Raw genomic sequence first — 18,500 nt, 5'->3', positions numbered from 1 at the left:
CAAGATCCTCAACGTTTAATTGTCCTCGAAAAGAAACATGTACCTGTTTATAAACTGCACAGAGACAAACAGTATGATTCTTCAGTTGTTAAAATAGAAGCAAAATACGACGCATTGACAAACATGTCAATAAAATAATCAATAGAAAAATTACTTAATTCCAAGGTTGGGCTCCTTGCTGAACAAGAGTTATGAGAAAAAAATGACTAAAATCGGCAGTCCACAACTGTAACTAAATCCGGTGATTGGTACGATGTTGTTATTGTTCATCTAAAATAATTTGGATATTTAGTCAACATAATAATGATCATTGTCATCCTATCTACAGATTCATCGAAAGTTTCTTGTTCTCTATTGTAAGATGTTAGGTAATTGTGATATGCATACCATCAAAGTAGAGCAGTTTGATGAATTAATATTTGGTGTTCAAGCTATTCAGTCAGGTTTTAATCTGTAATCCTGTACTAAAATTTATATTTTTAATATTGCTAAGGTAAAAGTAAGTCAGCATGAATTCACTAGGCGTTATGACGTATATATCAACATGTCCGTTTGAGGAAGTGACTATCCCGTCTTTACTTTCTTGCATTTTTACATGAGAAATTGTAATGCAGATGATCTAATTTGTATATCTTTAACAAATATTTTTATTTATTATTTGAGTAAAAATAATCATCAAAGCTATTGTGTACACCAGACGCGCAGTTTCTACTAAATACTTTTCAGTGGCGATGAATAATGAAAGTTAACAAGGCAAATAAAGTCAGATGTGAAAGATGATTGAAGACGAACATTCTAAATGATATTTCCAAATACAGCTAAGGTAATGTTTTACTGGGAAGAAAATCCTTAGTGTTTTATATTATTCAAAGTTTTGTCAACAGGTAATTTATAAATATGATCATATCCGTTATAATTCATTTCAACACAGAAGTAAACGACATATTTTTATATCTCAATTCTTTGTAAACATACAAAGACATACATAAATATTTTCAAACATCTTTTGGTGCATCTATATATATTTTAATTTTCGTTCAAAGGTATGTATGCGTGAAGAAAAAGGTATATTTGTTTTGCATTATGAATACCCCCTACTGGGACGAAATTTTTCATAAATATTCAATTTGAATTTGTACTTATACTTAAAAATATAATTTTACAATTCCTGGAATTACAGCTTTTACTATATAAATGTGTTGCCATAACTATGTTGAACGGCATTGTGTCGAACGAGTTCAAATAGTAAAACACAAATTCGGTATTCTAATCCTGAATTATCAGGTAAGTAAATGGTTTGGTGTTGATATTTATTAATTCAAAATAGGAGAAACTATGTTAAATGTAATTGAAAGATGATTGCATTATCAAGTACCAACATCGTTGTATATAGAGGTAAACAAACCAGGTATACGTTCCTTTGTACCATCGTTTGGTGATTATATATCTCAACTTGTTGATTCGCTCGTGTATGTATTAACGTATTTGATTTTAACGAAATAAACATATGTATTGTTTTCGATATCACAAAGTTGCTAAAACTTTTACTAAATTTTATTATCGGTACACGACATCATTTGTAAATTTAAATCAACGTGCAGACATCTTATATGTTCAAGTTATTCCAGCACATCTAGTTTCAAATTGGTAAAATTCTATATAAAACACAAAAATGTCGTCATTCACCTCAAAATCTAACCAAACCTTTAAACAGACTTATTCACAAGGGATATAGTTATGATACTATTGCCTAATCATTTAAGAGTGCATTTGTTTTGGAATTGATATTGATTCATTGATAGTGTCTTTGCATCGAAAATAAACACCTTCAGTAACTGCTGTTAGTCCTTTGTAAATTTATGTTGAGGATTGTTATTTTGCTTAGTTTCTTCAGTTAACTACTCTAACATCAGACTGGAACTTCTCTTAAAATGAGTTTTACTGTGCATATTGCTGTGTGTTTGATTATTCCACATCGGTTAGATGTAAAGGAGAGGGTTGAGATCCCCGCCAGAGTTTTGTGCCTATCCCAAGGCAGGAACCTCTAGCCGTTGTTAGTCTTGAGTGTTTTTCATTTTTTTCCCAAATTTATGCTTCAGAGTGTAATGTGTATTCCATGTCGCTGAACTAGTTTACAAAAGCTTCTTAATTTGGATTTGAACGAACGTAGAATTTGTTCTCATCTCCGCAAGAAACAACAACATTTATAAGAACAATCGTTTAGCTATTCTGGACTTAAAGAATATTTGATAGTGTTTTTCCAATAGCATCACTATCGGTGTTCTATGTCAAACAAACTCTGCCGACACGCATCTGGTGGGGTTAGTTTTGCTCAGTATTAAGTTTGTATGTACTGTTTTGAAAAATGTACTTTTCCAATTCGTTTATTGTTTGTTTTGTTTTGTGATCTTTTATGTTTTTGTAGATATTTCGTAGATCAATGATGTTTGATTGTCACTTTCGGTATCCATATTTTTATGAGCAAATATGTTTTTTTTTAATGTTTCATTAATCGTTATACCATTTTTTAAGCTCATTTTATTAACATAATGTGATAATCGAGTCACGTATCTTATAAATCTAGAAATTATTGCGCGCATTATTATTGCGATTCTTGAGGACCGAACAGAATGCAAGATTAATTCTTGTGTTTTCAGGAAAAGCTGCATACACATACATGTATCAGATATCAGAATGCAACTTCCAGTTAATGCAAAACTCACCCAGTCGCATTATTCGCATAAATAAAAATATCGCATTCAATTCTGAATTTACAGCATTGTATAACATATTTATTTTCAGAAAGAACAAAAAAACAGAAAATGTCGGTTACTGCTACAAAATGGGACATCAAAGCTTGCTACAAAAATGGCAAATGCAGAACTATTGTAACAGTTATGGAGACATTTGCTGGATGTACAGAAATAAAGAAAAGGGATATCACATTTGATGGTCGTCCTTCTGAACAAGAAATTGTAAGTTTTACAGCTACAAAATTATAAGTTGATATTGTGTTTTCTTAATCGTATTTGTTTGTGTCTAAAAGCTCGTTTTTATCAAACAAAATCTTTCATTGATGTTTATTAATCCAGCCTCTATTTGAAGATTAAAGTCATTGATGTTTTTTTTTATTATATGATGTTCTCATTTTCCTCTAATTCCAGTGGTAGACGTTAAACCCATCGTGCATAATGTTTTCAATGATGTCATTGTTTAGAAAATGTCGGAACTATTTTACCTCTTATACATCAGTCATGTAAAAAGCATGTGCAAAGAATGTTAAAATTTTCCAATATTCAGTGAAATATTTCAATCATTTCCTTTTCATTCATTTTTTTCTGTTCATTTTTATTATTTGATTGTTTTACAAATCAATAAGTGTTCAGATCATTCAACGTATGCACGTTTAGCAACAAAAAATGAATCATGTCCATCATATACTAGACGAAACCGTGTTTTTTTCCAAGTTACTTTAAACGGTGGCTTCACACTGACGTTTTACATATTTGAATTTGAAACATGTTTATCATCACTTTAGATGATACATGCAAGTAGGGCTTCATTACTTTATACGCAGTTGCAATACTTGCATTCAAAATAGTTTCCTAATCACTCTCAGGTAATAATATAGACATTTTGAATATTAAAAATGTACCTTTATAAAACTAAGGAGTTGTTTTTGTAACCTTTTTACCGATATACATAAGTTTGATTTGTATTTTGAGAGTTTTCCTATTCAGCTCGAAAATTAAAATACCATACAAAATTATTTGTGCATCATAAACTAAAACACTTATAAGTTTTGTAAAAATATGTTAAAGTTGGTTGAGGCGACGAAAATTTAATAAGTTTTTGAGATTAAAAAGAGATTCGTAGGACAAAGCGGAATAACTCAGATCTTTATTAAAGGAAACTGTATGTTTTGACTTCTTTGGTTTTAACAGCAACCTAATACAACAAACGAAGAAAAAGGAAAATTGAATGCTTTTTATGATATTCAAAATCTGTATGAAGTAACAATATGATACATTGAATAGTTAATATGTACTTTTTTTATGCAAAAAGAATTTCATTTACACTATTTTGATGGAACGTATTGATAATCCCCCAAAATTTAGAAGATTTCGCGTAACAAAATATACAGTTTATAGTTAATAATATTAACAAATACAGTTCGACCGTTGAACACAAATTTACATGAGCATTACCTTAACCATGCAGCATCCGGATAAACACAACATCAACAACTCTTTCATATATTATGGTGTTTATAGTATTTGAACGTGTGCACATCTATAAACCTAATTTTTAATTCAGTTTCGTCCCTTGCGGTAATAGTCATGCTGTCATTTATTATGTTGGGAAAGAGGTACTATTATATCGTACTTTTTCCTACATTAATTGACCCATTATCGAAGTTCAACATTTCAAAAGTCTTTTGCATCTGCATGCTAAATCAATATGTGTATTCTTCAGGAAAAACCCTATGTTTTGTACTTTTGTATTTGACTTATATCACCAATAAATCTTATATCATCTATTCTGTATTGTCTTCAATAAAAGAGGTTAAGGCACGTCTACGTCATTTGGCCATGACGATGTCAGTTTTTTTTTTTCGATCTGTGAGTTTGACTGTCCCTCTGGTATCTTTCGTTCCTCTTTTGGTCTATGGTTGAGTGTTGTCTACTTGACAATCATACCACATTTTATATCAACATGTTCGTTTATTTCCTAACATCAGTAAGTGAAAATAAGTACAGAAATGTATATATTGCACCATCTCATACATTCTATTCATCGATCTCTCAACAGATGTATAAGATTGCATCGACGCAAGAATCACTGAAACCAACGCTTGTCAATAAGGCACCAGACGACTTTGTGATAGAAGCAGTTGACGCTCATAACGCGTTACGTCAAAGACATGGACTTCCGCCACTGAAAGTGTCACATGATTTATGTAGTATTTCACAGAAATGGGCAGATTATTTGATAGATACCAACGAAAGTGGACCTAGCTTAAATGGATTAGGAGAAAACATAGCTGAGAAGAAGGGGAATTCTGAAAACTTAGATTATACAGGTTGTTATATAAACATAATTTAGAATCAGTCAACAATTCTAAAGGGATACATGTTGTTGGAACTTCTGAAAAAATCGCTTATGCAGGTTTATTAACATTTCAATCAAGAAGACGTCAATAAACAACCATATCTCTTGATATTAAAATGCCATCAAACAAAATAACTTGGGAAATTTTTAAATGTTCAAATAGAAAAAAAAACCAATCATTGGAACAATAAATTGCCAAAAATGATTATATTTTAACAAAGGTCAGTTTCAAATATGTTCTTAAACCACACTTCATTGACCGCACTCGTTCGCACGTATTTGTTTCCTGTGATTTTTATACTTTTACCCGTTACTGTTCGCAAAAAAAAATAACAAAAAGAAACCTAGAAAAAAAAATCAATTGAAAAAAAAGGAAACACAAACAAGAATAATTACAACGATAGCGTTGAAATAAGATGTTATCCATTGTATACGGAAGGTTTCATGTGGTAACCATACAATCAAATTCCGGGAAACATGCTTTCTTTTTTTTTAAATTGATCAGTTATATCTGTTAGGTTGAAAGTTATCTGTCCACCTAAGGTTGACAATTTCATAAAAACCTAAGGTTCGATATTACAGGAAAGGCAGCAACTCAATCCTGGTACCGTGAATTTCTGAATTACCATTGTTTTAGAAAGGAACCACCATCGTCTGAGGAAAGGGGAGGTAGGTAAGGCATAAAGTAAACAGAATATGCACTGATTAGTGGGATTAAAGTAAGAAGTTGCTTGCTTATGTGTAAGACCTAACTGAAAAAAGTAAACCAATGACATTTCATCCTCACACTGGTTTAAAACAACTGTACAGCGTCATTACAGTGATTTTCAGTGGCGCTCAAATCAAAATGGTTAACATTGATCTAAAATCCCGATAAACTGTTGCTTTGTAACGCCCGATGATATAAATACATTAACACAATGACATTAATTCTGTATTGATATTATTTAAATATTTTTGTAAACGGATACCAATATGCAGTTCATTTTCTTGAAGATTCCCTGAATGTCTGGTACTTTTGAATATTGAATGGGTATCTTTACCATAGCTGTGTCAGTGTAGTAATTATTAACAGTGTATACAATTTTCTTGTTGAATAAACAAAAAAAAACGAAGGTAGTTAAGGGAATTATCATATGACTGAAGATTATAATCAAAATGTTTTGAAAGGAACTAAACGAGTAAAACGTGTTCGAGAAGACCAAGCGCGCAGACGAATTATGTTATATATAATAATATGAACACAACTTTTGAAGTTTTTTTGCGCAACTTGAAAATGAAATATTTTATAATGATTTGTGCAGTTACCTATTACTAGATTATATATGTTCTTTAACACATAGATGTCAGAATACGAAGTACAAGCGAACGTTATTGTATCTTTGGCCTAAATATGGAAATGAATCTAAATTTTCTAAGGCTTATTAGTTTTCCTTCAAAGGGTTTTACAGTTACTGTTTTTCTTTTTGCATTGCAGACATGCAGTATGGACATTTCACTCAAGTGATATGGAAAAATACAAAGGAAATGGGTATTGGAAAAGCCAAGAGGAATGGCAGAGTCGTTGTTGTGGCCAACTATAGACCATCGGGAAATTGCATTGGTTCCTATGCAAAAAATGTCTTTCCAGCAAGACGCTGATGGCACTTTTGCAGGAAATGTTTCAGATTTTTAATTTCATTTCAATAACTATGTATCTATTCTTCAAGTATTAATGCTAATGTAATCGAAAGGTCTGCTACCTGGAATTTATAATTAAACACATGCTATCTTTTTTATATTTGATTGACCATATATATAGTCTTTCAATTGAAATTTCACTTATGGTGGATATTGTTATGATTAGGTTATCAGAATTTTAAAAATATGTCGTCATCGACCACCTCTGAAGAGATATGTATTGTCTGAATGCGGATCTGGTGGAGTAAAAATAAACAGCATTTATGTTTTAAGAATTATGTATTTATTGATTTACTATAATTTCATAAAAATATATTAAAACTCATCAAAGAAATAGTTTGCTTTTTTCTTCATATTTTCGTATGTTTAATAAGTTAACTAAAAGCACACTTTTAATCATAGAATTTATGTCATCAACACTAAGATTAATAAATTTGCATAAACAAAAATTGTTTTCTAAGGATTTAGGATACTAAGGATTTTCTACTCCAGGAATATATTACCTCAGCTGTATTTGGCAAAACTTTTTGGAACTTTAGGTTATCAACACTGTTCAATTTCGTTCTTAATTTGGTCTTTATCACTTTTTTGATTCGAGCGTCACTGATGAGTCTTTTGCAGACGAAACGCCCGTCTGGCGTACAAAATTTCAATCCTGGTATCTATGAAGAGTTTATTCAGAGTATTTTATTGATTCTTATGCTTTTTCATTCGAATGTTTAATAAATCAAATAAACCAATAAAAAACTGCTCAATACAGTTAAGTCTGTCTCATATTTTGACTTAACTCAAGGAATTAACAATGAAGGTTGGCTAAAATCAAAACTTTACCACATACAAGATGATTTCAGCTTCTAAATGATGTACATATTTTTGTACGAACATTCCAGCAGTGCTTGCATACGGAATATATATCACCCAATTGATAAGATATGCAAAAGCTTGGAATTCGATTGATGATTACATAGAACGAGGGTCGTGCTTACAAGAAAGCTTTTAAACCAAGAGGTGAAGTTGAAATCATCTCTTCGAGAATTTTACAGACGCCATCACAAGTTGGTCCCTTCTTTTTGTAAATATATGTCTTTCAACAATGTCCTATGTGTTAACTTCAGAAATATCAAAACGTCATCCAGACACGATTCTAGTTATCAAAGACATTAATACAACTTTAAACTCGAATCAAATCGATATCAGTTAAGGTTATTGAAAGGTGTGTTAAACTATGTACACCGGAACTAACTTCTTCTTCTGTGTATAAGCCTCCTGTAAGTAGGAGCACCTCCCTATGGGGTATAAACCATTAGTAATTTGAATCAATTATGTACAGCACATACATATAAATTACAACAAATAAATTTATATTTTTTCTTTTTATATGGCATATATACAGATACTCGGTCTTACTATAATATTATATAATTCAGCAATGGATGTTCAAATCAACTAATATTGTTTAAAATATGAATAAAAGTAAACCAAATTTTGTTAAAAGATAAAATAAGGTAAAATATGATAAAGTATGATAAAATATGAAGTTTTCAACCGCATTAACAAATTTAAATTAGCAAGTTCATTTTGATAAACAGTTTTCAAAAGATAAGTTGAGTTTCTCCTATAAAGTTTTTTATTGGTTTTAAGGTACAGACAATGAAAGAATGTTAGCATTTCAATCTTGCTCTTTCCTTTTTGAATCGCACAAGCTTTAACTATTCAGGATGGTATGTATTTTATTCTGGTGATACATACATATAATACATGTTTAAACCCGCCGCATTTTTGCGCCTGTCCCAAGTCAGGAGGCTCTGTCCTTTGTTAGTCTTGTATATAGATATAGGAAGATGTGGTATGAGTGCCAATGAGACAACTATCCATCCAAGTAACAATTTATAAAAGTAAACCATTATAGGTCAAGGTACGGCCTTCAACACGGAGCTTTGTCTCACACCGAACAACAAGCTATAAAGGGCTCCAAAAATTACTAGTGTAAAACCATTCAAACGGGAAAACCAACGGTCTAATCTATATAAAAACGAGAAACGAGAAACACGTATGAACTACATAAACAGACGACAACTACTGTACATCAGATTCCTGACTTAGGACATGTGCAAACATTTGCAGCAGGATTAAACCTTCTCCCTTTTCTGAAACAATAGTATAACATCACAACATAAAAAGACACATTATAAAATATCAATTGGAAGGCTTAACTCAATAAAAAAAAAACGTGAATTAACACACAATGAACGAATGAATTTGATCTGTGATACCTGAATGCAAATACATAGTTCATAAAAAGTATAAGGGATGAATAATTAAGTTCAAAAGTAAATAAACATGTTTAAACAATGTTAAAGTATGATACCACTGTGAAATGTTAAACAATTTTTAGAAAATCATCACTTTTGAAAAAACTTGCGTCATATTAAACACAGGTAAATGAAAATAATTTTGTTGTTAATTATACTTCTTCTTCTGTATGTATGTTTTTTAATTTGAGTTCATTTATATGTTTTGAAGTGTAGTGTGTCCATTTTCACTGATCTAGTAATTAATTTTATTTAGGGGCCAGCTGAGGACCACCTCCGGGTGCTGGATTTTCTCGCTGCGTTGAAGACCCATTGGTGGCCTTCGGCTGTTGTCTGCTCTTTGGTCGGGTTGTTGTCTCTTTGACATATTCCCCCTTTCCATTCTCAATTTTATTACAAATGAAATCAGTAAATACATATGACAAGTCTGAACGAAAGATATATAGATATGCGTGCGTTGTTTTTTGGATAATCTATAATAAAGATAATTATTGATTATATCGTTATTACCCTAACAACCGCCAATAAAAATACACGAAAATACTAGGCAAAAATCGATAAGTATCATCCATATATATTTTATTTTATTTTTCATGGAAGTTCGTTTGCGCATATAAGTATATTAAAATCGTGAACGTTTATAATAGACTCATCATAGATACCAGGCTTAATTTTTTGTACACCAGACGCTTGTTTTTACTTTCGAGGACTCTTCCGTGACGATCGAATCAAAAAATTTTTGTTCTATTATATTCACTATCTCAGTACTATGTCTGTAAGTGTTACAATAGGAGTTACGAAACTTTTAAATATGCTATTGGTGTTTTAAAAGAATGTTAAAGCGTGTACGACTGTAATTCAATCACTAAAATTTTGTCTTGATTTTATCACAGAACAAAAGTTAGAAATGTTATCGCTTTAAAAGATAAACACCCCAAACGATATTGTTATCCTAAATCTAAGTAGGTTAGATTGGATCTTCAGATTTCTTGTTAATATTGTACATGTATACGTATGAACCTATCAGATAATATTACATGCCGACTATTTTAATCTTTTCTTTTACCGCATTTAATTCTTTACACTGTGTTACGTTTTAAATGATTTTATGAGATTATAAAATATTTATTCATACTATATAACACGAACAGTTTTTTGCAAAGTAATGCCCGTAAAGTCGGAAACAATCGATGCCTTCTAAGAACTAAACAAATTGTCCTACGTAATACAGATCGGATCGCCTTGAAAAACTTTTTTATCTTGAATGTTCAATATATTTCAATCTAAATATATATATGAATCGTCATTTCATGAAGGTTTTTTTCTAACATGTAACTCAAATCGTTTTACTTTTTATAAAATATTTTCTGTGTTTTACTAAACAGATATGCTGACATCAAATATTTTTAATTCGCTGTAAAATGTAATGAGAACTACAATAATCATGGGAAATAAAAAAAATTACGGTTGATGTACTTTGTGTTGTTGAAGCCAAATACTAAATTAATTATTGATTCAACTTTCAGTTTTGTTTCAAGCACTACTGACTGTTGTGTCCCATGAATATAAACTAAAGTAATCAGGGGGCAATCTATAAATTTACATAAAGTGCTTATTTTTGAACTATCTATTTATGGTTTATGATATTTTGTTTGTCTTTCTGTCATTTTGTTTTTTGTTATTTTGTCAAGACATTGTTAATATTTCTTTCGACTTAAAATTATGAATGTTCCTGTACTTTTTGCCTTTCTTTAATAAACTTTGTGAAATAATATAGTACCACATATTAATATTCAAACTACCTTATATCTATTACTTAACACGACAATAGTGTTTTGACAAAATATCTTTTTAAGGATGTTCGCTACTCTGTTTCAAAATAACCAGCTTTTTAAAAGACTATTATAAATTGATAGTATATAAATAAAGGAACTGAAAAAGTAGAAAAAAATTTAGGGTCCGTGTGCTTGTTTTAGAGATATAAGCCATTGAAAATTTGGCGGGAAATACTTCTCTCTAGACTTTTCTTACATTTAACATTGGCACCCTTTTTCTTTCAAAAATTATGAAAAAATAACAAGGATTTTATAGGATTTTCAAATATGGCTTTTTAAACTATTAGTAATAAAATTGTGATAAGAAAAGTAGGGGTTAGCGGGGAAAATTGTTTAATGACACTACATGGATAAAACCAGAGGATTCCGAATATCTGGCAAAAATTCAAAAACAAGAGGAGCAAACATCCTTAAGATGATATTCTCTTCTTTAATACTGAAATCCAAATGTCGGTGTGATTTAACCATCTCTTAGTTATGACCTTTTTTAATGTAATGCATGATGATTCGGTTACAATACAACTTGTAAATAATTAGAACTGAAGATAGAAGATAAGGTTCCCAATACAAAAATAAATTATGTTTTAAATTCTCAATTCCATTGAATCTGAGGTACGTTAACTAGGCATAAATGCACGCCGTTTGGTTATCGTAGAATGAAAGATCAGATTATATAAATAGTATATGTCATTATACTATTTATGTTAAATATCTTCAGTTTGATACAATGGTAAAATTAGATCATCTGCTTTTGAATTATTTCTCTTCTCTGACCAAAAGGCAAACGCAAATTAGTAGTACTAACAAATTAAGGCAACAGTAGTTACCCGATGTTCAAATCACATGTTTAGAGTAAGAAGATAATAATAGGTTAAAAAAAAAAAAAAACTAACGGAATAGCATGAATCCCCAAAGGACGCGAAACCGAGTGCGTTGACAGGGTAAGCGTGAAAACCGGAGATAAAAGTAAACCTAGAATGTTATTTTCAGTATCAGGTAAGAATATGTGACTCTTTTCACTAATTGTGGATTAGCATGCGTATCGATTAGTTGTAACAGGATGGGAGATAACTTTTTGAATTAATTTTTCCATTGTTTACTGGATGAAAAAGGTTATTATCGACGTCATCTTAGATTGATTTAATGTATAACAGGATTCAAGATAGTGCTTAACGGGAGAATAATTTTTTAAGACAGACACCTAACTCCTCTACTTCCATTGCAATAACTTTTTAAATATCTGAATGACAGAAAACAGTTTAATTTTCTGAAATGGGTTTGTTTCATAATAGTACTAAAATTACATGTCAATATTATATTTGTCTTGATATTTAAATACCTATCACGAATTCAGTTTTATTTTTTATATACTAATACCAACGGGAAAATACGAAACATAAGTTTGAAAAAAAGAGATATAAAAGGCCAAAATGATGTGACGAAAAACAGACAACGGTGCATAAACATGATAAATAGATGCAAAGAACAATATAGACCGAGTAACACGAAATGTGCTTAAAACATTAAAGAAACAATATGTTCTCTTTAACATGCTATTGTTACAAATTTTCGATACAAAAGAACGCCAACTCTTACATTTCATATAACAATGGTTGTTTATGTTGTACAATGTCAATCACCACTAAACAATATTTGTTTAATGATCTCTATCTGTGCGTTATAAGATTTTCCTAATAGTTCCTTATGTTTTCATTGCAATTGAATTAAGTTTGAAGATATATGTTTTTCCAGATAATTTATCAATAAAATTCTGAGAACTATAGTTATTTTGATTATCGGATATAATTTTTCCAGATAAAATATAAATAAAATTCTTAGAACTAAACTTATTGTATAGGACACTACATAAATGAATTTGATTATCGGATATCATTTCACAAAAAAACTTTAACTGGAAGCACATATTAAATTTAGATAACTTTAATTCAAGGTATGTACTTGGTTAGGTGGTAATATTTATGTGTCCTCATAATGTTTAACCTTATAAATTAATGATAAAAATAGCCGCATAATTTCAAAATTAACTGCGTTGCCTCTGACTAAGATTATATCGAGTTGAGCACATTATAAGGAACGACGTCTTTCTATGATACACCTGAACTGTATTATAAGAAATATATTATTTCTGATATAGACCTAGTGACATCACTTGGTTTCATTCCTTCCGATATTTAGTTGATTATGTACACTTTCAAATTATACCAAAATATAATACTTATTAATTTCTTGATTAGATATGTAGACAGTCTCTTGTTGTTTATGCAGAATGTTGATACTGACTGTTCCAATCATTCAACTGTTTGCCTTAAATCCTAGACCACAACATCTTTTTGAGACAAAACATTTAAGGTCCTATTGTATCAGTTGACTTAATGTGTAAGAAACATATTTGATTTATAATCATAGCTATTTTGTCAATATAATGGAACTATAAACAACAATTTGAGGTTTAGCAACTATAAAAACATTTTTAAACACAACATTCTTCGGAAAATGCCTGTACCGACACAGCAATATGACAGTTGTTTTCCAATCGTGCCTTTGGTTGAAATAGTCGACCGTTTAATTTTGTCGGGTTTTATGAATTTCCCTACTTTTTTAATTTACCTTGGAGTTTTGTATTTTTGTTCATACATTTTTTCAGAACAATTATCAAATAAAATGTCGATAGTTTCAACAGAATGGAACAGCAAATCTCGCACAGTTAATGGTGAATGGGCAACCATTGTAACAGTTCAGGAAACTTTTGAAAATCGTGATGGAAGTACTGAAATAAAGACCCGGAAAATTGAAATGGAGGGAAACCCAGATAAAGCAACAATGGTAAGATATCCAAAACAAAACTGTATTTGTTAAATTGGTTGAACTATTTTTATTTGATAATTTCAATTTTAATCCTGATCTTTATTTTGTCGTATCATTCTGATTGCAGCTGCAAGAAATGAAAACAAATGGTATTGTTCTGTTTGACTACGTGAAATACAATCAGTTTCTTTTACTGGTTTGATTGGTTATTGTTTTTAAATCGTCACTTTTAAAAATACAAAACCTTTCTAAAATTGTCCGTTGATAAAATTTTGAAATTATAAAGAAACTAAGGTTTGAACTCCCTCAGGCAAAGTTGATCTTAGATGAATTTGGCTATTTGTTTTATGTATTTTTGTCATATAGCACTTCAACGGATTCGGTACTTATACATCCCTCGGATTTCAAATGTTTGGCTTTGAGTGTTCCTGATGAAAATCAGGAAAATGAGTAGCTAAGGTCAAAGATTTATATCTGTCATTATAAACCTAATAAAAGAATTCGAACTTGCGAATTGTTTCTTGATTTACATTATTCGGGAACACCAATCAACGCCTAATCATTTGAAAGCAGGGGATGTATAAAAACATTACAAGTTACTGGCTATATGACTAAACGTGAATCGCAATATAAAGACTTTTAACATAAACTTTACTGAATGTATCCCCGAAAAAGTAATATATATTACAACGTGCCATTTGTTTGTTTGAATAACTTGTTATTTTTTTCCTAGTTTATGTGTAATCATTTGATTGTTTTATTTATGTATTAAAAGAGATTGAGAGTCTGTGAAATTTCTTTGCTGTTTTTTTAATCAAGCCAAGGAACGTACAGTGCATAAGCGAGTTTTTTTTTTGCATTTAATAAAATAAAACAAAAATGATTAAAAAATGTATAATTTTTACAATTGTTCATGTTTTGTTTCTGTGAATGTCACATTAGAAAGCTGCAGTTGAATCAACTCAACAACAACCTGCAGTAATAAAACAGTCACCAGAAGACTTCGTTAGAGAAGCAGTTAGAGAACATAACACGTTACGTCAAAGACATGGAGTACCGCCTCTGAGTATTGCACAGGATTTGTGTGACGTTGCTCAAAAATGGGCAAACTATTTGATAGATAACAATAAATACGAACACAACTCGAGTGGATTTGGAGAAAATATAGCAGAGAAGACAGGGGATTCTCGTAACTTAGATTATGCAGGTTGTTCGATAAAAATAATTATAAGGGAGGGCATAACATTTTTTGGGAACAATTGCAAATTTTACAAACTAAATTATTCAAGATCAATTCATTTTAAGCAAGAACACATAATAAAATAATTGGTGAATATATTGTCGCATTCACAATCATACCACGGCTCTTTAGCTTAAATTTTGATCTAACAAAATGATTTGCGAAAAACATATTTGAGTATCAAATCCACAAAGCATTCTTAAACACTGTTATTATTAATGATACTAATGCAGAGCCTTAGATTAAAACACCACTTGATTAATCTAACTCTCTTTTGCATTTATTTGTTTCCTGTAATTTTTATAAATTCGTTTGTTCAATTCCATTGGCCATACGAAAACTGTATTCAGAGCAAATTCGAATAATTTAAACGATAGTATGCAATTATTATGGAGGCCCTTAATCAGAAATGGTTATTTGGTACCCATCTATTCAAATGTCATAGAACAGTCTAATGTAACTTTTTAATTGATTAGTTAAATCTATAAATATGCACTGCACCTTACTAAGGAAGGGTTGAAAATTGATGTTTCGCCTTCACTTTTAATGCGATTATTTATGTGTTTGATGATCACTAGAGTTTAATGTTTTTGGACTCACAGACAGTTGTTCTCGAGAAAGCTTGACGAAATTAGAAAAAAAGCTTACATTCCAATATCATAATAAGGTTAAGCAGGCTTTGTAGGAGCGAAAAACATTCTATAACATACATTTTTGCAAAGTTGAATTACCATTCTGTGTTTTTGTTTGATAGTAGAGAACAAAAAGACCTATTAGCCAATTGATTAACATCTATTAACATACTGATATATAACTGATATAATTTAAGTAATTCCAAATCATTTGTTATATGTATATGAACATGATGATTTAAAAATAAACAATGACAGCGACATAGTCGTAGGATGCATATTGATTTATTTGTTTTATGTGGTTTTAAAATATGGTAAAACGAGGAAAAAGATATCAAAGGGACTATTTGAACTCAAAAGTCGACGAAAGAATCAAATAAATCATAACAACAAAACAAATTGCGACGAAAAAAAAGGAAGTCAACAAAACACTCCGTAAAAAACTATGACAATATATTTACATAAGTTTTATAATTACAGGATGGGCAGCAACGAAGTCATGGTACAGTGAAATAAAGGATTACACATTCTTTGGTAGTGAGCCACCTTCGAAAAAGGACTTGCGAGGTTGGTAAAAAGTAAAATAACAAAAATACCGAACTCCGAGGAAAATTTAAAACGGGAGGTCCCATTTCAAATGGCAAAATCAAAAGCTCAAACACATCAAACGAATGGATAACAACTGTCGTATTCCTGACTTGCAAGTTTATAAAGAAAACAAAATATGTGCCTAAATATATGCAGAAATATTTGCAGAAATCAAAACAAAGATAGGAACTAGTATGAACTCACCCTGACATCAGGCTTAAAATCAGGTGTAAAGTAGTTTTAACAAGGATCGTCACCGGAGCTTGAATAAAAAGGGTAAAAATTACCAAACGATGGTAGATTTAAGATACTACAATAAATTAGAGGAAACAAATGATAATGTTTCGAAAACCCAGCGTACAAAAAATGTATACTGTTAATATTGAATATATGATATGAAATTTTAAAATATCAAATTTATGAAAAAAATTGCAATGGTTTTTGTATATACTGTTAACTAGACTTCAAATGTTAAATAAAGAATAGATTTCGATCCTCGATGTAAAGGTTAGGAATTAATTTGATATTTCTAGGGCATACTAGCTTTCTTTTCCAGGGAGTATATAGTTAATTCTGTCTTTTTCAAAGCAGGCGTCAAGATTGGCCATTTCACACAAGTAGTATGGAAAAATTCAAAGGAAATGGGCATTGCAAAAGCCAAGAGGAATGGCAGGGTCGTTGTTGTAGCCAACTATAGACCGGCAGGAAATTGCATTGGTTCTTATGCCAAAAATGTCTTTCCACCAAAAGGATGATGTAACTTTTCCAGGGAAATTCGAATTTGATATTTCATTTATATGACTATATCTCTATTCATCAGATATGAATGTTAATGTATTCAAAACATTTGCTACCTGAAAAATATGATTACTATCATTTTGTCGTTTTATATACAATAAAGCACGCATTGAATCCAAATAAAAACACACTGTTATTTTACTTTTAGTTAATGTTGTAGTGAATAGGTGCATTTTTGTGGTAATAAGTATTTACATAAAAGCATAATTTAAGTTATTACCAATACAAATTACACTGTTTAAATAAAAGGAAGGGACAATTATGATACAACCAACCATAAATAAAGATATATAAAACAATGGAATACATTAACAAAAAATCTTTATAAGTTATGAGATAGTGTGGTAGTGTTAATTAATGTAAAAGTAGTATACACATTTTTAAATCTCGCAAATCGATTGAAAAGAGACAAATCAAGGCAACAAACAAGAAACTGAGAGAATCACATGAACTCTTAAAGGAGCCAGACTGGGTCTGGCGATATGGTGAGCGTCTCCTGGTATGTTTACAATGCTTATCATGGGAATCAACACTTAGGAAAAATTTCTTAATCAGGAATTGGATACAATCGATCAATTCTAAGAAAATACGGCTATATTCTGGTATCTAAAGAGACCACGAAAACATGTTGCTAGTGAGTTGAGACACAGAAATAATGTATTGGGCAACCAATTCGTGATATTGACGGTAAATATTTTTGAGCGTAGATGTCAGTTGGTTTTTCTCATTACTCTGTTAGAGTAATGTTTATGATAGGAGCATCAGTCTCACCGCAGAAGTTGAATAAAATACATTAGTCTCCATAAAGATGAACAAATGAATACTCTTTTACTGCCACACAGTTTGACAACAGTTTATAATAGGTATTTGTGTAGTTCAATATTTAATTTGCTTTGTCGTATTTTGTTAAACGATAACTGTGTTTTAAATGTTCTTGTATGAAATTGTATTTCATGTTCTTTGTAGACTAGTGATTTTAAGTAATACCCTTAAAACTGTCTTCTTATTTTACGTGTTATTTTAATAAATTTAGGTAATCTATAGCTGTACTAAACACGACAATTAATCGGGGCAAATGATGAAGTGACAACTTCTTTATCTATCTACTTTTGCTAAGTCTCTTGAAATTAATATTTTCTGTTTGAATATCCAACCAATAACAAACTTTCCTTTACCAAAAAAGTCTCGATGTCATCAACTTAGGTAATGTCCTTCATCATAAATCAGTTCGATCGAAAAGGCCTCCCTACTTTAAAGATCATTCTGTACTAATCATCTCTTATACCTATACCAAACCAATTGTGACTAAACTTTTGAATAACAAACAAAAATTGCAAGGATCTCTGTAATGACGAATTTAAGTCTAACCTTCCGGATGCACCTATGCAAGTTCCCTTCCTATATATAATCCGGATGGCAACATTATTACATGTGACCTGAACATTGACAATCACACTTCTCTTTGAGATGTGTTTTC

The 18,500-nt window shown here is 30.6% G+C and overlaps 2 protein-coding genes across 2 annotated transcripts in view; both read left to right on the top strand.

Moving 5' to 3' along the window:
• Positions 1 to 2,897: 2,897 nt before the first annotated feature.
• LOC127723844 (Golgi-associated plant pathogenesis-related protein 1-like) lies at positions 2,898 to 7,112 on the top strand. The gene is made up of 4 exons (XM_052230566.1): positions 2,898 to 2,975; positions 4,813 to 5,083; positions 5,695 to 5,781; positions 6,590 to 7,112. Exons 1-4 carry the CDS (start codon positions 2,898 to 2,900, stop codon positions 6,751 to 6,753), a joined length of 600 nt encoding a protein of 199 aa, XP_052086526.1. The 3' UTR covers positions 6,754 to 7,112.
• Positions 7,113 to 12,884: 5,772 nt separating this feature from the next.
• The window catches only part of LOC127723083 (uncharacterized), a 38,524-nt gene continuing 32,908 nt past the window's right edge, over positions 12,885 to 18,500 (top strand). Inside the window, exon 1 of the mRNA XM_052229518.1 lies at positions 12,885 to 12,890. The gene's annotated coding sequence lies outside the window, so the exon portion shown is untranslated. The remainder of the gene's footprint in view (positions 12,891 to 18,500) is intronic.

This window comes from Mytilus californianus, unplaced genomic scaffold (assembly GCF_021869535.1).
Source record: "Mytilus californianus isolate M0D057914Y unplaced genomic scaffold, xbMytCali1.0.p SCAF_13, whole genome shotgun sequence".
NCBI lineage: Eukaryota > Metazoa > Mollusca > Bivalvia > Mytilida > Mytilidae > Mytilus > Mytilus californianus.
The sequence above is the reverse complement of the archived record's forward strand: the minus strand, read 5'-3'. Positions and strand labels throughout refer to the sequence as shown.